The sequence below is a fragment of the Pan paniscus genome, chromosome 10 (genome assembly GCF_029289425.2).
Source record: "Pan paniscus chromosome 10, NHGRI_mPanPan1-v2.0_pri, whole genome shotgun sequence".
NCBI lineage: Eukaryota > Metazoa > Chordata > Mammalia > Primates > Hominidae > Pan > Pan paniscus.
Genome location: NC_073259.2, coordinates 115,010,872 through 115,033,012, shown reverse-complemented (window position 1 = coordinate 115,033,012; position 22,141 = coordinate 115,010,872). Strand labels below are relative to the sequence as shown.

At 39.2% G+C, this 22,141-nt stretch overlaps 1 protein-coding gene across 2 annotated transcripts; it reads right to left on the bottom strand.

Annotated features, from left to right (window-relative positions):
* Positions 1–3,000: 3,000 nt before the first annotated feature.
* On the bottom strand, positions 3,001–21,355 carry TMEM263 (transmembrane protein 263). Of its 2 annotated transcripts, XM_034934398.3 has the most exons (4): positions 21,058–21,355; positions 19,969–20,036; positions 9,925–9,994; positions 3,001–5,939 (listed from the first exon to the last, which is right to left on the bottom strand). In XM_034934398.3, the coding sequence occupies exons 3-4, from the start codon at positions 9,986–9,988 to the stop codon at positions 5,653–5,655; spliced, it is 351 nt and encodes a 116-aa protein (XP_034790289.1). In that variant the 5' UTR covers positions 9,989–9,994; positions 19,969–20,036; positions 21,058–21,355; the 3' UTR covers positions 3,001–5,652. The 2 variants fall into 2 exon arrangements, with proteins under 2 accessions (XP_034790289.1, XP_034790288.1); XM_034934397.3 differs by lacking the exon at positions 19,969–20,036 and having other exon boundaries at positions 21,058–21,318.
* Positions 21,356–22,141: the final 786 nt, after the last annotated feature.

Genomic DNA, 22,141 nt, shown 5'->3' with positions numbered 1-22,141 from the left:
TTTGGAATAAATTACTGTCTTTGAGAATCAAGTATTACTCATCCAAAAAGAAGAGTTGGAGCCTACTTGTGTGGTCAGTTTGCTTAGAATTGACCATTATTATAACTCTTATAAAACACCATGTGCATTCATTACTTTCCTCATTTTACACATGAGGAAACTGAAGCTGAGAGAGGCCACTCAGCTGCCAAATGGCAGAGTCTGGGTTTATTAACTGGGCTCTGACTTCTGTTTAAACCTTGTGAACTGGAAGGATTACTTATGAATTGGCATAAGAGAAGTCACCCCTACCTGACAGGCCAAAAGGAATAAGTACTAACAACAAATTCGGGGACATTTATGAAAACCTCTCTATAAAGTGTTCTAATTCAAAATTATCTAATTTATATACATTTGAAATAAATGGAGCTTTTTAGAAAACTTTCTGAAGATCCAGGTCTGCCTGTAAGGGAAAGTGGGTGATGGTTAGTACTAATTTTAGGGGTGGTGTTTCAAGTTTCCATTTCTGAACCTTGTTCCAAGATAAACATACCCAGATAAAGAACTGACTCACTTTCAGCTGTGAAGTCTGAACTTTGTAACAAATGCACAGCCAAACAATTGACTGACAACATCTGTGCACTATTTGTACATGGCTTAAGTATAATGAAAAAATTATGGAAAATGCAGGCAGTATCCTCACTCTTCACTCCTTCAGCAAATGCAAGTAACCCTTACTATCCAAATCTGTTCACTTCCTATAGGGAGCTCTGTATATAAGTGCTTTACGATTCTAAAAGTACCATTGTTCACTCTTCTATGGATGAGGAGACTCAGGGTAAGTCACTTACCCAAGGTCATGCAGGAAGGTTTGTTCAAGAAGAATAGCAGCCAGTACAGTTGGAGCAGGGTCGAGTGATTGGGAGAGTGGCACAAGAGGAAAGAGGCAGCACAGGTCCATCTAAGGAGCAGAATCTCATTTGAAGTGTGAAAGGAAACGCTTGGAGTTTTCAGTTTACGCTTCTTGTCCTGACAAAGTATCAGGGGCGCTCTTGCTCTTTCACTGTGAAGTGTCTCAGTTGGGAAGACATTATATGTGATATGGTTACCTTGGTAGTTAGATGTCAATTTTGAGATGCCTACTAGACATCCTAGCAGGGATGTCAAACAGGCAAATGGCTAAGTCTGGAGTTTTCAGTCAGAACTGAAAATACATATTTGGGGATCATCTGCATATCTATCATATTTAAAGCCATGGCTCTAGATTAGACTGCCTGGGGAAAAAAAAAGTGCAGATTTGGAGTAGGGTGGTTGGCCAAGCCTGGAAAAAGACTGGTCAAAGCAAGAAGTTGGTCCCAGGAAGAAACAAGGACATGGTCAATAATAATGAAGCCACTGAGGGGGTCAACTAAGACACAGAGAAGTGACTAATGGGTTTAGCAAAAAGGAAATAATTGGCTCACACTATAGAGTGATTCTGGGCCAGGCACTGTGGCTCACGCCTGAAATCCCAACACTTTGGGAAGCCAAGCAGGAGAATCACTTCAGGCCAGGAGTTTGAGACCAGCCTGAGCAACATAGTGAGATCCTGTCTCTATAAAAATGTTTAAAAATTTTTTTTAAATCAGCCTGGTGTGGTGGCACACACCTCTAGTCCTAGCTACTTGGGAGGGTGAACGGGGAGGATGGCTTGGGCCCAGAAGATCAAGGCTGCAGTGAGCTATGTTCATACGACTGTGCTGCAGCCTGGGCGACAGCAAGACCATGTCTCGGGGGCGGGGGTGGCGGTGAGTCATTTTGAGGAGGGTGAAAGCGAACATACAATAAAAGGGCATATTAGAAAGTCTGACCATGTGTACTTTGTGGCCATTAATTTAAAAGGAGACTAGTCAATACGCAGCAAAATTTAAGTGCTCAGATCTAGCCACAGAGAACCCGAAGTAGTTACAGTTATAGAAATACAATTGTAGCTTACTCTAACTTGAAAAGATTACATTCTTAATCAATTATGCAGTATACTGACTTTATTTTCCCTTAGGGTCCATTCCATTGCTTTTGGCTCTTGAACCTCTGAAATTGTTCTGCTTTGCCTTTTTTTTCCATTCATACATTCTAACTCAGATCTTCCTATGAAACAGAATTTTAAAAATTCTAAATCAGTAACATAGCAGGGGGAGATACCCTTTCATAAAACACTAGAGTCAAATTCGGTTTCCTCTGTGAAAAAAGGCTAACAAAATTAGATTTTCTTCAATTTGTGTAAAATCACACTAAATTCATTGCTGTAGCAAAATGTGGTCACCAAAGTAAATATGGTCACGTGAAAGACTTCCGGTAAGCTGCAAGTCAGACAGCCTGGTCAATCAAGCATACAGGCTGCACTGAATGTCAACACTAGAATAAAGGCCTAGTTACTGAGTAGCCCCATTTCTGTTCCTGGACATAAACTGGAGAAGTTGTGACCTACACTAATTCAAAAGTGATATGGAAAATTCAACTAACATTGAAAGTTAGCCTGTTCTGTATTTGTAAGGGAATAATGATACTTCCTTCATAAGGCCCTCATGCTGATTAAATGAGAAGTATGGCCAGTACCTGGCAGGTAAGCAGATGCCCAGTAAATATCAATTTTCTACACTCCTCCCCACCCCTTTTAGTCAGTCATTTCTTTCCAGTGAGATGTCTCAGTTGGTTCCACAGCTACTTGGAACAGACAGAAGTGCTCCCTGCTTTATAATCCATCAGTTTTCAAACTTTGTTGTACTCAAGAATTACCCAGAGAGGTTGTTAAAATGCAGTCCTGGGCCCCACCTTGCAGAGATTTGGCAAGTTGGGGTAAAACCTAGAAATCTACACTCTTAATCTTTATTATTAGAGCTGCTTAAAATATATTTGTATTTCATGGTTGTGTCAGCATCAAAATACATATCCAAAGATGTTTGTACATTACTATCAAAAAAATTTTAAACTGGCTACAGCACTTTCTGAACTGCAAAGTAACTAAAAATGGTAAGATCACCCTGTTTTAAAGTTTCCTTTATTTCTTTAGATCTTTATGAAACATTCCATCGTTTGCAGATCATAGTGCTTTATTAACAAATTCATGTGTTCTTTTCCCATCCCTTTAATACAAAAAAATTATTCATCAGTTATTTTCATCTGACATTTCACTAAGTACAGAATGCATAATGTCAACATTATTAGATCAGCCATTCAAGTGGGTCACATAAGTTTATCCTCAGTGTGCCAAATACCCACTCAAAGGATAAGCTGAATAACAGATGCCTCCAGGTTTATACAACAACCTTAGTTTCTTGACTTGAACTAGTCCTGTTTAACAGGTCAAATTGCTAGTCTTTCTAAGTAAACTAAAAAAGACTCAAGTACACAGCTGTACATACATATCAGATGGTAAGTTCATTTCAACAAGAACCTCTATAACTAACTGTACATTTGTACAGTTTTCTGCTATCATTGCAAAAGCCCCTCTGAACAAAGTTATAGTTTAGAATTTAAAACAATCCTGATGAGACAAAACGTACCAGGTGGCTTTTCTGTAGCAGAAATTAATTACAACCATTTTTCCTCAAGCAATTTTAAAGACAGGCAAAGTTGAAAATAAATATGCAAGCATACAGTAAACAAAATGTCTATACTAAGAAATTCAGACACAAAGCACAGTGGAGTCTATAACTGTAGAAGTTAGAAATACAAACTAGCAATGAAGCAACAATCTCTTCCAAATAGCAGGAAACAAGTTCTCCAATACCATTATTTAGATAATTATTTAGTGTTCACCTATTGATTTTGGAGTTTTTTTTTAAATCCCGTTTGCTGATTATGACATTTGACCAGAATCCCAAGAAATACCTTAAATCATACTGCATGAAATAAATGACCATTTAATTCCTGATTAGTTGAGCTCCTTAATGACTTTTCAGTTTTGTATATAATAGAAAGGTTCAAGAACCTTTGTAGATTTGCTTACAATTGCTGCTGGTATTTATGAAAGCTTTTAAAAGTTATGTTATATTCTTCTGCATCTGTTGATTCCACATTAATGTAATTCTCAAGTATTTTATAAACAAGCCTTGGGTGTTAGAATGGTCTGTTTCAAATTTTCAGGCATGCTATTTCGACTTACTTACTGCAAGGTATCACCCCCCTTTCCTCCCCTCCACTATAAAAAAAAAAAAAAAAAAAAAAAGGCAGAATGGAGACAAATTTCCAGATTTAAGTAAAAAGAAATTTAAGATTTTCCCAGGCTTGGATTACAATCCTTGGTGGACAGGAATGCCAAGTATATATGCCAATTGTTAAACGTTTTATGAAATTAAATATGAAACGAAAAGAAAATGAATTCCAGCTAAATCATATTAAGAAGGAACGAGACATGAGACATATTAATAAGATATGACACATTTATCATCCATAATCAAACAATTCAAATCCCTGACTGAAACTGGCTTGAAAAATGATACAAACTCCATGGCTGCTTTAAAGGACTGTAAGATAACATGTTTTTAAAGCCTATATAAACCACTGATGCACTTTTATATACTTTATATTCAAAACTAATCTATGGAGCGCATTCCATTCCATTTAAAATAGTAAGTCCTCACATATTTGTGGTTACTTTTACAGTGTTTTTAAAAAAGGAGTACTGCTAATAATTTAAGACATCCTAAAGACAGAATAGGTGTGAAGGCTTCTTTTTATATTTGGGGTGTTTTAGGTAATTTTTAAGAACTTAAAATTATTATTTGTTCCTCCTTAATATGAAACTCTTCCAAAATACCTTCTGACCAGTAAGTAAATGTTCCTTAGGCACTGTGAGGTGTATTAATGATGAAGCATGAACCCAGGCTGAGAAGTGTACAATTTGATTTTAACTACTGCCAAAACAGTTAACAAGCACTGTCTTATCCACTGACAGCAGGAAATGTCTTTACCCCACTACTCCTGAGATTCTAAAGAGGGAAAACTAATTTCACAAACAACCTTTAAAAGAATCCATAGATGATTCTAAGAACAGCACATATTCAGGGTATTAGAAAAGATGTTTTCTTTTGTAAGGCATCAATGATTAAAATAATAGAACGCATATTTACTAACAAAAGATGGTTAACATTATCATAAAACCATTTATCTTTTTAAACTTCTCTAATTCCTGCTAATTTTGCCAGCTTAAATAAGAAATGAATGCCTCTTGGCCTAATCAACTATGATTATAAAAAACTAAGACATCTGAAACTATTAGGCACATCAAAGGTACGGCTTATGTAATTCAAGGTTCCCTTCTTAAGGGGCAGGTGAGTTACCTGGCACATTATACATATGGAACTGTGAAGATCATCTACTAAATTCAACTTTCACATTTTTAGTCAAACTGAAAGACTTATAGTAAATATTCAAACATACCATATCTTCAGTTACAACCGAGTAAGTGTAACATTTTACCAGATAAAAAGCTGGAACTTAAGTATGAGAAACCTTCATATACTGTGCTCGTATTGGTCTCTTCTTTTTAGATGAAAGCCAGTCATCAATACTTTCAACACAGCAGTTTAGAAGATAAATGTCCAAAACAGTTGACTTGGTTGTAGTCCATAATTTAGCAATTCAATGCCACTGGCATTACAGTGCTGTGGAGCGCAAGGGTATCTCTATATTTCAGTCAGATTTGTCTTTCTTCTTTCCTGTTAAGGGCACTTTGTTTACAACAGCAGACCCAACAGCTGTAACACCTCCAGCCACAGCAGAGACACCCCCTTTCACCAGCCCTATTCCCATGGAAGGCACAGTTGTAACAGCTGTTTTGGTCACTTCCAGACTCTTTCCACCAATCCAAGCCACACCACCAATGGTGGCACCAACAGCTCCCTTTGTAACACTGAAGATACCCCCAGTCACACGGGACAACATGCCTGGCTGCTGCTGTGGGTGATCTTTCATTGAACCTAATGAGAGAAAATATCATGAGACAATCAAATATAAGTCACAAGTCTTTAAAAGAGCAGTACACATCATTAAGTAACCTAAGACTTCCTCACAACAGGAGGTTGATTTGATAAGGCCAACCACACCGATTCAAAGACACTGAAGAGCTCTTCCTTCGGGGTATAGTTGTACATGTTTTTACAATATCTTGGTCCAATGCTAAGTCTTAGTATCTATGAGAAGAAATGCTTTATAAACTAGACAACTTTTGTAAAACAGAATCCTATTTTAAATGTTTCCTTGGTTTACAGTTTTGTTAACAAATAACCTTTATTTTACATCCTAAAAGGAACATGAAAAAATAAAAAGATAACTACATTTGGCCTTCATTTCCTTGATAGGATTTAATCAGTCATTACCGAAACAATCTTCTTCGTAAAATGCAGTAGTTTTCAAGGTATGAGCCGAAGACCATTTCAGGGGGTCTACAAGGTAAAAACTATTTTCATAATATTATTAAAATATCATTTGTCTTTTCACTTTCTGTCATGAGTCTATAGCAGAGTTTTCCAGAAGCAGAATGATGTATAATACAACAGACTGAATGCAGAAGCAGCTGCAAGAATGTAGCTGTCTTGCATTAATCCAAACATTAAAGAGATTTGCTAAAATGTATAAACCAGTATCACCTTGCTCACAATTTCCACAATTTTTTTTGTTTTGAAAGAATTACTATTCATAAAAATATTTTAATTATGTTAATATGGGTTCTTTTAATGCATAAAATATTCAAATTTCTCAGTTTTTATTGCTAATATGGTAAATACTGACAAAGACACAGCTCTTTGGGGCCTCAATTTTTGACATTGTAAAGGCATCCTGAAACCAAAAAGTTTAAGAACCCCTATTAAGTAAATACATTTGGGTCTCTGCTCTATGTCTCCCTTACTGATGTATTTAAAGAGCTAATACTATGTAAAAGTAAAAAACTATTCATCATTTAAAATCGTGTTATCTACCTAAAAAATCATTTTTATTCAGACATAAGTAGGATAGAGAAACTATAGATATGGTTAACACTTAAAATTACTGCCTCAGTAATTCTTATGAAAGAGAGTGTGTGCTTTAAGTATCTAGTTTTTAAAAACTAGAGATATCCCCCATAAAAGGTAATAGCAATATGAAAAATTAAGCTCTAAGTCATGAGTTTATTTTCTTTGTTTTTTTTTTAAATAGAGCCACATATATTAGCATGTAAGCTCAAACTTAGGAATAAAATGACTAGCAGAAAGATTTCATAAAAATTTGCACCAGCTTAAAATGAACACAGGTCTTTTCTCTTTAGTAATCTAATAATTTTTTTTTTTTTTTTTTTTTTTGAGACAGAGTCTTGCTCTGTCACCCAGGCTGGAGTGCAGTGGCGTGATCTTGGCTCACTGCAAGCTCCGCCTCCTTGGTTCACGCCATTTTCCTGCCTCAGCCTCCTGAGTAGCTGGGATTACAGGCGCCCACCACCACACCCGGCTAATTTTTTGTATTTTTAGTAGAGACAGGGTTTCACCGTGTTAGTCAGGATGGTCTCAATCTCCTGACCTCGTGATCAACCCACCTCGGCCTCCCAAAGTGCTGGTATTACAGGCGTGAGCCACTGCGCCCGGCCTAGTAACCTAATAATTTAAGCAGCAACAACACATAAGCATTGGTGTTTTTCTAAACTTCATGGAAAAATATTTGGTACTTACACAATTCAAGCTTTACTTCTGAAAAAGAGGGGTAAATTACTGGGTACATAAGTCCAACTAAGAGCACCAAAACTATTAGATTCTAGCAGAATCAAGTTCTCAGAGAAGGTATCATGGGGAAACTGACAATATTTGATGGAGAAAATAAAAAATTCTGAAAACTGAGCTTTCCAATGCACAAGGCACAAATTTACCTTGAGATAATTTTTCTTTTCATTGTCTGAAGATTTTACATTTTATCACAAGTGGGAAAATCTCACTGACTAGTCAAAATATCTTTGCAAAATAGTGCATAAATACAGATACAGCAATAGCTATAAACTTTAAGGGAAAATCTGACTAGTCAAAGTATCTTTGCAAAATAGTGCATAAATACAGATACAGCAATAGCTATAAACTTTAAAAACCAAATATTTTTATTAAAACTACTTAATAAGTATAGTTAATACAAATTTTTAATGACTGAAGTAAAAGACTTAATATATAGATGGTCATTTGAATATATTAGTTATAAAATTATGATGGAAAGGATTACATAATTGGTAATTCTTCTGTAATCGAGGTCACTAGCCCTAAGAAAAAAGGCAAAATCCTGATTTGAGGCTACAACAGATAACTGCCTCATGCCAAATATCTCATTAGTAAAACTATCTTGCCATGCCAAATTTGGTACACATGCATTTAAAGAAGACAAATAATTGTTCTTAATCAAATCAGATAAATAATTAATGCAGTTGATCTCTTTTATTACAGTATACTCTTAATTATCACCATATAAATTATCTGCTTTGCAGATTCCTCTTGTTTAGTGGTTGGCATAGAAAGACATTCTGCTTTGTTCTCTTCCTTGACAATCATGCCCCTGGATGGCCTTTATTTATCCCTTTTCTGATTTCTTTCTCACAAAGTCCTTGTTAACCTTCTCACTGAGCCCTAACTTTTCAAAACTCCATGGTTCCAGACCTAAAAATGTAAGGCATGGAAAAGACCTGAGTTAGTAATTTTCCAGGCTATTCCTCCACCAAACTAAACTAAACCTAATAAGCTAGTTCTTTTTTTTTTTTTTTTGAGACGGAGTCTCACTCTGTCGCCCAGGCTGAAGTTCAGTGGCACGATCTTAGCTCACTGCAATCTCCGATAGTTCTTTAGAATTCTTTATGGCTTAAGTGTAAACTCTTTGTTGCTATTTTCCTAGCAATTTCATTTTTGCCTACCAATAAAAGAAATATAGGAAGAAAATTTTAGACAATGGGTAACAGAACTAGGAAAAAATATATAATACCTAGAGTCACAACCTCCAGCCCTAGTAATCAACATGCAATTCTCCAAGGAGATCACTATTTGGATTAAGTTTAGTAACAGTCTATACCAAAAACATGCCTCTAGTCATTTTCTGTATGTACTCAGGACATTCAGGTGTGTTTCCAAGGATTTCTGAAGAATTAAAATGATTCATGATAACACAATTTTCAAACTCAAAGAGAATTATGACTTAAAAAGACAAATGAAGCAGATCCCAAGATCATGTGTTAATAGAGGAGAGGTACCAATTACAATATAATGAATAATAGGAGTTTAACAACAGATCTCTAATGCCTCTTGCATTAGGCTGATTTTGTATGCAGGATATCAAAACTAAACACAGTCCATCCTTCCTCTGTATCCATCCTCACCCTTTACAAATGAAAGGATACTTATACTTCTAAAATGGTCTTAAAAGAAGAATGACAGCAAAATATTATGCCTTATATGGTAAAATTGTGTCCCTATTCACCACTATCTATGCTTTCTTATTAGAAGCTAAAAATGTTATCTTCAATTATTTTGGGGACATATTTACTGACAAGGTAAACAGGTTATATTTCTTTAATAAAAACAATCAGGGCTGGGAGTGGTGGCTCACGCCTGTAATCCCAGCACTTTGGGAGGCCGAGGCAGGTGGATCAACTAAGGTCAGGAGTTCAAGACCACCCTGGCCAGCACGATGAAACCCCTGTCTCTACTAAAAATACAAAAAATTAGCCGGGTGTGGTGGCAGGTACCTGTAATCCCAGCTACTTGGGAGGCTGAGGCAGGAGAACTGCTTGAACCCAGGAAGCGGAGGTTGCAGTGGGCCAAGATCGTGCCATTGCACTCCTGCCTGGGTTGACAGAGTAAGACTCTGTCTCAAAAAAAAATAAAATAAAATAAGTAAAAAATAAAAACTATCAGAACTTTAATTCAGTATATTTTTCCATTCTTAGTGTTACAGATGCATACTTACCTTCTGGTGGTTCATCATTAAGGTATGATGGGATTTCTTGTTGATTTTTATCTGTCTGATTCATGATCTCCTAAAAAAAAAACATACAAACACATTTCATTTTAACCTCAACATGTGAGACTACCTCTTATCACATGCTAAATTGCGATTTCATCAACATTATTCAGATAAACAACATTTTGTACCCACTATACAACTAGTCTTCATCTTGTTTCTCTCCTACTTCAAACTGTGGCATTTAATAAATACTTTAAATTATACCAGTAGACAATATAAATCTTATGTGAAACACTCACCAAAGAGTGGCAGTCATAGTATAAGTTTTCCTATGTTGTTACTGTGGTGCTTCAACTACAACTGAAAATTACTCACTGAAAGAGAGCTGGAAGGTGGGGGTTAGCCAACAAAAATGTTGTTTCCTCCTACAGAATACTGGTTAATTTAATTGTGATTTATTTCACAATAGACTTAAAGAAAAAAGTATACCAGAACTAAAAAAGGTGTTCCCTAGACAGAATGGTTATTATTAAAAAGTCAAAATATAGCAGATGCTGGCAAAGCTGCAGAAAAAAGAATGCTTATACACTGCTAATGGGAATGTTAATTAGTTCAGCCACCGTGGAAAACAGTTTGGAGATTTCTCAAAAGAACTCAGAACTACCATTCAACCCAGCAATCCCATTTCTAGATATAACTCAAAGGAATATAAATCGTTCTACCACACACGTGTTATGTTCATCACAGTACTATTCACAATAACAAAGACATGGAATCAACCTAGATGCCCATCAGCAGTGGACTGGATAAAGAAAATGTGGTGCATATACATCATGGAACACTATGTAACCATAAAAAAGAATGAGATCATGTCCTTTGCAGCAACACAGGTGGAGCTGGGGGCCATGATCCTAAGTGAGCTAACACTGGAACAGAAAACCAAATACCGCATATTCTCACTTATGAATGAGAGCTAAACACTGAGTATACATGGACACAAAGAAGGTAACAAGAGACACCAGGGCCTGCTTGTAGGTGGTGAGTGGAAAGACAGTAAGGGTCAAAAAACTATCTATTGAGTACTATGCTTATTACCTGGGTGATGAAATCATCTGTACACCCAACCCCCACAACACACGATTTTACCCACGTAATGAATCTGCACATGTACTCCTGACCCTAAAATTTGAAAAAGTTAGTAAATAAATACTAAGGTGTTCTATCTGAGAAAGTCCTTAAAAAAAAGACATTCCTCTCTTGTAATGATGACACCACCAATCTGAATCAGTAACAGATCAATTTTGATGACTTTTTGCTGTTCTTAAAGCTCTTATGAACAAAGGCAGTTAACAGAATTCAAAATTTACTGTAAAATATATATATATGTATCTATCAATACAGATGGAAAAAATCTCTGCCATCATGAAATGGATACTCCAATGGGGAAAGGCAATAAATAAATACAAAATAAATACAAAGAGAGGACTATATGTCAGTGGTATTTATATGCTATGGAGAAAAAGGGACGGATGAGAGGGTGTGATACTTTTTGTGTGATTTTTTTTTTTTTTTTGAGACAGAGTCTCACTCTGTCGCCCAGGCTGGAGTGCAGTGGTGCGATCTCAGCTCACTGCAACTCTGCCTCCCAGGTTCAAGTAATTCTTCTGCTTCAGCCTCCCGAGTAGCTGGGACTACAGTCGTGCATCACCATGCCTGGCTAATTTTTGTATTTTTAGTAGAGATGGGGTTTCACCATGTTGGCCAGGCTGGTCTCGAACTCCTGACCTCAGATGATCCGCCCACCTCGGCCTCCCAAAGTGCTGGGATTACAGGCATAAGCCACTGCGCCCGGCCAAGGATGGATGGGGAGAGGATATGATATTTTAGATAGGATAGTCTGTGAAGGCTTTACTGCGATGACACTCAAAGAAGGTAAGGATACAAGATATTTAGGTGAAGAGTCTTTGCGGAAGAAGAAATGGCAAGAGCAAAGGCCCTGATGTGGGAGCTTACCTGGATCAGCAAGAAGGAACAGCCAGTAAAGTGTGGCAGGGTCGCATCAAGGGCAGTAGGAGAGGAAGACAAAGAGTGAGGTCTGGATCAACATAGGCCCTTGAAAGTGATGATGGAGAGTGGCTTTTAACTGAGTGAGATGGGAAACTAGTAAAAGGCACTGAACAAAAGAGTAAGGTGATCTTTTAAAAGATCATTCTGGCTGCTGTAGGGAATACAAGCAATAGGTGAACAACAGCAGAGGCAGAAAGTCCCATTAGGAAACAACTTCAATAATCTAGGCCAAAAAATGTTGGTGGCTTGGATGAGGGTGGTAGAGGCAGAGGTTGCGAGAAATGGGAATTTTCAAAGGTGATTTTAACTTTATGGAATTCATCTTCTTATGACTTTAAAACGTAAATCCTACTTAAGATGACACTTCTCTGCACCCCTACTGAGTCCAGCAGCACATGTTGTGTTTAATAAATAGCTTTCAATTGCTCTAGTGAAAATCCTGACTCAGGTCATTTATCAATGGCACCTAATCTTATCCTGGTTTGGTTTGAGAATTTAGCACATCATCCCAAACATAAGATTTAAAAAGTAATAGTAAAGCTAAGTAATCTCTCACAGAAAAACTAGTAAGAATTTCAGCTGATGCATTACTGGGAAAGGAGGTTCTTGATGGATGTGCCCTAATTTTAAAACTCCCCAACCACAAAGGTTCATTTATTACCATTCACATTTATGTTTTCTTTGATTTATCATCATGGTAAGATCATAACAAATTATACAGGATGGTGGTTAAGGCTTTGGGGTCAGAGTGCCTGAGTTTGAATCTCAGCTTGACCATAAACTGTATAGAAGAGGACAAATAACTTCATTAAATACTTGCTGTTTAGGATAGTTAAAATAAAAATCAAAGACAATTCTAGCCTTAACCCTAAGATGAGAATACTATTTAACAAATTCCAAAATAAAACATGCAGAAATTCCTGGTAGAATATGTGTGTCCCTTCTGAGAAATGATGATTTTGAAGCCACTTACTTCCCTGCTGGACTATTAATTTCAAGAGGACAGACACCTTTGTCCAATTTGTTCATCATGGTAATCTCAGTACTATATATTAATACCATACACATAGACACAAATCCAGGAGATCACTTGGCTGGGCAATCAACAGAAGGTACCATACCCTATAGAGAAATATGGGAAATTACATATACCCATACATCTTACATATTTTAACTGGAGTTTAAAAATAGGTGTGATTATGACTGTAACCGCATATATTACAAAACTGACTTTCTGGTGCCTACCCCATAAATCCCTACCAACAGTCTTACCTTTTATTTCTAATACAGTATCCCTTAAAAACAATTATTTTTCTATATCCTATCTTGTAATTAAGAAAAAGACCACAATTTTTAAAAATTAGTTCTGCTTTATGAGAGCATAAGATATATGCAGTTTAATCTAAATAATATGAATTGACTTCATCCTTCTGTGGATAGGCATTAAGAACCCATGAGCAGAGTTATACTGTCATATCTGTGCCTTAAGACGCTAACTGAAGCAAGAAGAGATGGAAGGACAGAGAGATTAATACAGTAAGTGGCTACTTTAGTAGTCCAGTAAGATAGAATTTTCTGACAGTCTAAACTCTGCCAGATTTTCATGTCTAAATAAATGCTTTGGACCAAAATACCAGGGTCACCTTTGAATTCTGCTTTTTTTTACATTCCCATCTAATTATCGGTAAATTCTGTTGCCTAAATAAATCCAGAATATAACCACTTCTCATTACCTCTACTGTTACCACTTTAAGCCATCATAATCTCTTACTTGTACTACTGCAAAATCTCTGAATGGGTCTCCGAGCTTCCACCTTTGTTCTTCTTTCAGTCCAGTCATGTCATACTCTGTTTAATATCCTCCAACTGCTTCCTATTTTGCTTAGAATAAAATTCAGAGTCCTTATACCTTTGCCTTTGAGGCCAGATACTTAACCGCCATCTCCACTATTCTACCTCTTGTTCATTCCAGTCTAGTAACACAGAGTTCCTTGTTTATCCTTTCCTCGAAGCCTTTTCCCCAGTATATGTACATGGCTCAGGTCCTTCTGCAAATGTCCCCTTATCAGAAGATGTCCCCTGACCACCATATAATAGATGAGCACCCTCCACTCTTCTTATCATTTTCACCTAATGTGTTTACTTTGGGTCTCTCCCAATTAAAATGTAAGCTCCATGAGAACAAACGCTTGGTTTGTTCACTACTCTATCACCAGAGACTTAATCAATGACGCATGGTTGACACTCATATACTTGAATTTTTTGTCAGAAGTAGAATGTAACTTTGAGATGAAAGGGAGAATCTAATGTCATATTTCTAGTATAAGACAGAGATGATGAACACAGAGAATATCAGAAGAGAAACCTTTTGAGAGAAGATGAAGGACTTGTTTCTGAACAAGCTGTATTTGAAATGCCTTCAGGGCATCCACACCTGTTCAGCAGGCAATTGGATTTAAGGGGCCAGAAATTCAGCATAAAGTTGGAGTTAGAGTTGAGGTTCTAAAGAGCAGTTTGAAGTGATAGCTGAAGCTCTGAGCAGTGGGTGATATGATCAAGGAAAAGAGTGATGAGAAGCCGACTGACAGCCTTAATTGGCCAGCTTATATTTAAGAGGTGAGCAAAAGAGAAGCCAGCAAAAACAAACAAAACATATCTGAAAATGAACAAATGAGTACAGCCTCATGGAACGCAAGAGAGGAATTTATAGGCTTCCAAAAGACATACATTATGCAGATGTGAAAATAATTTATGATCAAATACTACAGAAATATGCTAATGCTATATTTAGAAACTGTAAAAGGCATATATCATCATGCCCAATTTTTTAAAAAATGCATACAAAAAGACTGGAAGAAAGTATGCCGAAGTATTAATAAAGATTGCCAGGGGGCGGGGGGGGGGGCGGTTAGAAATACATAAGTTTTACATTTTACATACACATGCATGAAGTAGTATACATAGCATTTATATATTCACAGTATATATAGTATTTGTATATAGTATTTTTATACCTACACATAGAAATATGCATAAATACATATACATAGAAATATGCATAGTTAATTAACATCTATAAATTTTCTACCATAAAAATGTATTGCTTTTATAATTAAAGAAAAATACATATTTTCAAGTCTTGGAAATCAGTAATATTCATAAATATTTTTAAAGATTATGTAGTTCATCTAATCCTAATTATTCTAAGTTTTAGCCATAGATGAAGTTAATAATCTAAAAAACAATGTACTTGACTCACATGATGCTTTAAGAAAATGGTATCACTGAGTTTTGTTCACAGTTATGTCTTGGGTAAGGAAATCCTGACAAACAGCCTTATGCAGGTTATTACTATATTAACTGTACAATACTGTTAAAGACATTACCCACTACAACACTTAATAGCTCTGATATGGAACTGCACATAAGAAATTTCTTCAGAGGTAACTATTTAGAAAATGTCTTGTTTCCCCCAAATATTTAGCGTGTTTTCTTAAAGATATAGGCATTTTTATATTTAAAAGATACAAAGGTATGATGTCTTCCTTCTCTTTGGCTTCCTGGAAGCTTAAAGCTAAAATCCCAGCTCAACTAGGTAGGCTCCTGTGGCCTGCACAGTTGTGTCCTATCTTCCTCCACACTTCCACACCTCCTCAAGATTGCTACTTGGATTGCTATTTCTCCCTGGTTTGCAACTTGAGTATCTTATTTACATATTTTTACCAATTTGTTGGTACATGTTTTTGTTGTAAGCTGCCAGATAGTATTTGTGGGATAAGTAGAATAAAAAGAAAATATTGTAATCCCAGCACTTTGGGAGGTTGAGGTTAGAGGACTGCTTGAGCTAAGGAAGTCAAGACCAGGAAAACATAATGAGACTCCGTCTCCACAAAAAAAAAAAAAAAAAAAAATTGACTGGGCACGGTGGTGCACGCCTGTAGTCCCACATATTTGGAAGGATGAAGAGGAAGAACTGCTTAAGCCCAGGAGTTTAAAGCAGCTGCAGTGAGCCATGATCATGCCATTGCACTCCAGCCTCAGCCACAGAGCGAGACCCTGTCTCAAACGATAGGACAGGACAGGACAGGACAGGACAGGACAGGACGAAGAGAAGAGAGGAGAAAAGAAGCGAAGCGAAGTATCCGCATATACTTTAAGCATCACAAGAAGAAATACCTACCAATATATGGCCCAAATTTGGGGTTTAAAAAAAACTCTAAGCTAGAGTCATGCTTTCCAAATGTACCTTTTTAAACATAGGCAGTGGTGTGCCAAGGACTTAAGAATACACAGGAGAGACATAATGCCTGCATTTAATCTAGAGTAATTTAAAATACTGTTTTATTTTTAAATTCACACACAGTAAAAAGTGAAATGAAAAGTGCTTTGAGCATTGTGTTTTTTTAAAAGATAACTAGACTTTCAAGAGATTTCACTCTCGCCTGGGGCTGCTTCCGCGTATATTCTCAGACTTACCAGCTCTCCCTGCCAGTCCAACCACACTCCCACTCCCACGCCCACCATGAGTTCATTCTGGCCTTAAATTAGGAGTATTTCTGTACAGGAGTGTGAAATGTAAAAAGCTAGATATTATTATATAGAAATATTCAATTGCATTTAAAATTTATTAGCAGTAGTTACCAATAGGATTATCAATAAACAAGAAAGCAGCAACTCTGGAGTCCTGCCATGCCAGGCATATGTCTACCTAGACTAGAGGAATTCACTATTTAGAAAGACTTGAAAGTCCTAAGTGCCACAAAGATTAGTTTCATTGGGACTGAAAAAAAAAAAAAAAACAAGGGCCGGACATGGTGGCTCACACCTGTAATCCCACCACTTTGGGAGGCCAAGGCGGGTGGATCACCTGAGGTCAGGGGTTCGAGACCAGTCTGGCCAACATGGTGAAACCCCATCTCTACTAAAAATACAAAAATTAGCCGGGCATGGTGGCGCATGCCTGTAATCCTAGCTACTCAGGAGGCTGAGGCAGGAGAATTGCTTGAACCCAGGAGGCAGAGGTTGCAGTGAACAAAGATCTCACCACTGCACTCCAGCCTGGGTGACAGGGCAGAACTCCATCTCAAAAAAAAAAGATTAGTTTTGTTTTGATGTTTGGGCATCTTGTACATCACACCTTAATAGCCAGTATGTTGTATCAAAATTCCTCTAGAACTCTTAGAGTAATAAAAATTATTACTAATTTTTAATTAATTAAAAAGCCACAAGTATTTGAGATTTTTTTCCCTGAATTCCTAATTTGATCATAAGACATTGAGTTACCTTATAAAGGTATTTGCTAAAATCCTTAACTGTGTCATCTGTACTTTTCATTCACATAAACCATTCCAAAGTCCTGCACACAAATATGTGCCTAACTTTTAGTGATATTACCTCTTTATGGATATTGCCACTTCGTTACTAAAGAGAAATACTTCTTATATTACTATCCTGCTTATTATCACCATTGCAGGAGACCTGTTTCTCTTATAGTGGGACTGTGAAGATAAACAGACCCCAATCTAAAACTCTGAAAGGTAAATAATCTACTAATAAAATTTTAGAGTATATATGTAGAGACAAGTATCAACTGACAGTAAAAATTTCAAAATGGGCCTGTAATTCCAGCACTTTGAAAGGCTGAGGCAGGCAGATGACCTGAGGTCAGGAGTTCGAGACCAGCCTGGCCAACATGCTGAAACCCCAACTCTACTAAAAATAGAAAAATCAGCCGGGTGTGGTGGCGGGTACCTGTAATCCCAGCTACCAGGGAGGCTGAGGCAGGAAAATCTCTTGAACCTGGGAGGCGGATGTTGCAGTGAGTGGAGATCGAGCCACTGCACTCCAGCCTGGGCGACAGAGCAAGACTCCATATCAAAAAAGAAAAAATTCAAAATGACCATTTTTAAATATTACCCTTAAGTAATACATTAAAATTATTAAATTCTATACAAACTATCTGCCCTGAACTCACTGAATCATTAATTCAACATATACTTGAGCCCTACTATGTGACAGGCACCCTGTTACGCAATTAGGAGTTCAGTGTGATTAAGCACACACAGGCACTACTCTAAACCAGAGTTTACAATCCAGTGGGAATAGACTTTTCCGGCACTTGCCATTTAGTGAATCATTCAAGAAACAAATTATATATTCAAGAAACAAATATATCTGCTCTCTAGGAGCTCATAATGCACAAGTTTCTATTAAAAACATACTTTCTGGCTGGGCATGTTGGCTCATGCCTGTAATCCCAGCAATTTGAAAGGTCGAGGCAGGAGGATCGCTTGAGCCCTGGGGTTTGAGAGCAGCCTGGGCAACACAGCAAGACCTCGTCTCTACCAAAAAAACAAAACAACACATACTTTTCTAAGGAAAGCAGTAATGACTGACAATAGCTTTAGATAAGTACAAATGATTTAACTTATTCTACAGACATAAATCAGTTCTACCTTTTGGTCCTGAAGTGTGAATAAACTATTACAATACCAACTAAACTGGTTATAAGTGGGTTTTTAAGAAATTGTGACATATGAAAGGCTTCTTTGTTGTAGACTGTATATCACGACTACAAATTCATCAGCAGTTACATTAAGCATTGTAGAGATGGGGAGAAATAATTCTTGCCCAGTACAATAGTGTCACATAGACTTAGCAGCTGGCAAATACACTGAGCAAGGATTAACAACACAATTCCCTAAAGGGTAATTTATTCCAATAATAGAAATAAGTAAACAAACACCTCTTGGGAAACGTGTTTTCTTTGATGAATCAATCTTGTTTGTGGGTTTCAGTAATATTTCATATATAAATTTAAAGTTTTTATTCATAATAAAAAATTCCAAAAACAGTACATAAATTTTCCTCTGGGTACCACCCCTCTATACACCAAAGGAAGTTAAATAACACTAACACGTTATATAAAGCTTAACTACAAAATAGAGTGCACAAGTTTATTGTCAAAGCCACTTAAAACCACCTGTTATTCAACAGTAGGTGCCAATTTCCCTATAATAGAAAAAGACGACTATAAATGAATTAGCTAAATTCTTCTACATATTCTACCTAAAAGAACTTTACCACATCCTCACTCCCATGTTTTAGCTTTTTTGCCAAATAACTGCAAAGAGATTCAAAAATATATGTATACAGAGCTTTACAACATATACACCAACAAGCAGAGTACATTAAAACTCCAGCTTACTGTTTTTATGTTTTTCTAGTTAAACCAACTATCAAGAAGAGTCTGCTTTTAAAGATGGCCCCTGCCCATTAAATCAACAGCAAATAGGCTACAAGAAATGCTCTCAATCTAGCAAGGAAGAAAAGGTCATCTGCCAGTAAAACTTGTAAGTGCCCACTTAGACGAGTAATAACTGACAGTGTCAAAATGGCAATTTTTAAGGGTTATCTTTAAATGAAACATTAAGCAGAATTACAATACTCTATTAAACCAGAGAACCAGTAAACTATCTTCACATTATTTCAACAGATATTTGCATTCCTACTATGTGTCAAACATTCTATTAGGCACTGAGGCATCCTTGTGAACAAGCATACAAAGGTCTTATTCTCAAGATGTTTATATATAATCCAGTGAGATATCTTCCGGAAGTAGAAAAAGAGCAAATACCGAATAACTGAAACAAAGAAAGGTAAAGATTTTCCTGTAGTTAAAAAAAAAAAATCAAACCCATGCACACACAAAGAAATCTGTATATTTGTCTAATGTAGCAACCGTTATAATTTCTAACGATGCTTTCTATAAATGGACAAATTTTTACTGAACTTGGTTTCTGGTACATCTGTTCTAACAAAGACTAAAGAAATGAAAGTGGAAAAAGCAAAACAGGATGCATATGGGTTTATCAAAGGCTACTTCTCCCTTTCTTTTTAAAAAGTTAAGCATGGGCGCGAGCGCGCACACACATATACACACACATACACACACACACACACACGGGCGCGCGCGTTTACCTGTTGGTGTTGTATCGATATTCCTGGGGAACCCCTGAGGGCACTCACACCAGCAGAAGTTTCAAAGGCTAAACAATAGCATACAGCAAATAATCACATATAGCAAATATTTTCATTTGGAATTAGCACAGTGTTCACAAGGACGCAAAAATCAAATTAAGAACCCTTCCCTTTTCTCTAGGTGTTTCTAAACCCTTCCGGGTGGCCCTTTCTCTCCCTACTGATCCCTTTAGGCACTAGCAAATCTTTTTTTTTTTTTCTTTAGCAGAGTGAGTGACGTGGCAGGAGGCAGAAAATGACCCTGGAGGCGCCGTGGCTAGCACTGAGCTTGGCACCTCCTCCCTCCGCTCCACGTTGTACACCCAGCACACACCCCACTCCCGAAGGGCTCCAGAATTTCTATGTAAGAAGGGTTTAGGACAGGCGATCTGATTGGAAGTGGGAGCTGAGGGGTCGGTCTTGAAGCTGCGTGTGCAGAGCAGGCAGTTTCTATTTAGACTGGGAGGCAGTGACGGCACGGATGGGTGCTCCAGCACTCCCTGTCACCCCTGGGCGCCGCCAACACCCTCTCCATTCCCACTTTTACTTTAGGTTAGGCGTGGAGATACAGCCTTCCTACCCAGGAAGAGCTATGGGGGTGTCCACTGGGAAAAAGTCTTGTGTGCCTGAACCCAAAAGGGAGGTTTAGCAACAGGTCAGGAGTTGGCAGGGCGAGGAAGCCCAGTACCCAAGCCCCTCCGCTGCATCCCTCTCCCAGGCTGCTGACGCCCCTCACCTTCCTCCTCCGCCCCCAACCCCGAACCCCCAGATGCTAAGAAGTCAGGCGGAGGCTTTCCAGGGGTGCCCAAGCTCCAATAGCGGCGGGGCAGTCAGCGACCTATAAGGAGGAGTAGCCCCAGAAGAGAACCTCCATCCGCCCCCAACTTCGTCCCGCCCCTCCCCCTTTCCCGCTGGGGCCTCGCCAAGGCCCCGCTGGGCAGCCAGGCCGGGCACTGGGAGGTGAGGGGCAGGGGCGCCGACGGCAGAGGGCGACGGAGGAGGGCAGGAAGCCGGGACTGCGCCCCTGCCCTCGCATCCCGACCCACTCACCGCCGGGGTCGCGGCCAGCGCTAGGGCTGGGGCCGGGCGGAGTGAGCGGGCCGGCGCCGAGGAGAGCTGAGGCGGCCTGGGCGGCAGCGGCGGCCGGCACAACCCCGGGCAGTCGCGACTCCAGAGGCGTCCTCTCAGGATGTGGAGCTGGAAGACTGTGGCGGCAGTGGTGGAGGCGGAGGCCTCTGGCTGCGGACGTGGCGCCCGACGCGACCCGCCCCCTCCGCCGCCTCCGCAGCTCCCGCCTCCTCCCGCGGCTCCAGTTCCGAGGCGCACGCGCGCTCGTGCAGCCCGGGCCCCTCCCGCGCCCACCGGGCACACGCCCACCCGTTTCTCGCAGGGTCCGGCCCTCCTAGCAGTCCCCAGCCTGCTGTGTCCCAATTGCGCACGCGCGACGCTCCAAGGCCCGCTCCCGCCCCTTCGCCCCCTGGGCGCCTCCGTGGGAACCCCCGGCCGGCCTGCGCGCCCCTCCTCCGGGGGTCTCCCCGCCTTCTTCCCGCCACCATCCAATCAGATCGGGCGAGGGGCGCGAAGCCCGGGAGACGCGTAGGCCGCGGCCCCCAGGCCCGGTGTTTTGACGTCGGCGGCTGCCCGCGTTCCGCGCCGAGTAACGGTCTTCGGAATTCAGAGCCTTCGCCTTAGGGAAGGTGGGACGGTCGCCAGTTTCTCCAGCACTTTCTTCGTCCAGGGACGTCAGCCTCCCTTGCCTGCTGTCCTCAGGGACTGACAGCGGGGCCTGCTCAGAAGTTCTCGTGGGGACTCTCTACAGGCCTTTGTGATTAAGTGCTAGGGGTGAGGAGAGACGTGGCTTATTTATGTGTTTTTCAGTTTGTTATGATTTTTTTTTTTAATTTTACTTCTCCCTGCCCTAGAATTGAGCTCCTTGAGAGTAAAAACCCGCCTGGGTCGCCATCACCCTAGGCTTGGTGCAGGGCCTGCCAGGCGCTCGAAATTTGTTGAAGAGGTGGGTGTTCAGTATCGAAAGAGCCGCGGATTGTACATTAGAAAGCCTGGCTTTGCGCCGCGTCCTTGCCACTTGCTGACCAGGGCCCTCCACGTGGTCCCCGCCGGGGCAGCAGCTCTC

Excerpts from the sequence above, each read along its gene's own strand:
- TMEM263 (XM_034934398.3), bottom strand. The coding sequence starts at position 9,988 with ATGAATCAGACAGATAAAAATCAACAAGAAATCCCATCATACCTTAAT. Across the intron at positions 5,940-9,924 it reads TAATGATGAACCACCAGAAG|GTTCAATGAAAGATCACCCA; the intron begins GTAAGTATGCAT and ends TTCTCTCATTAG.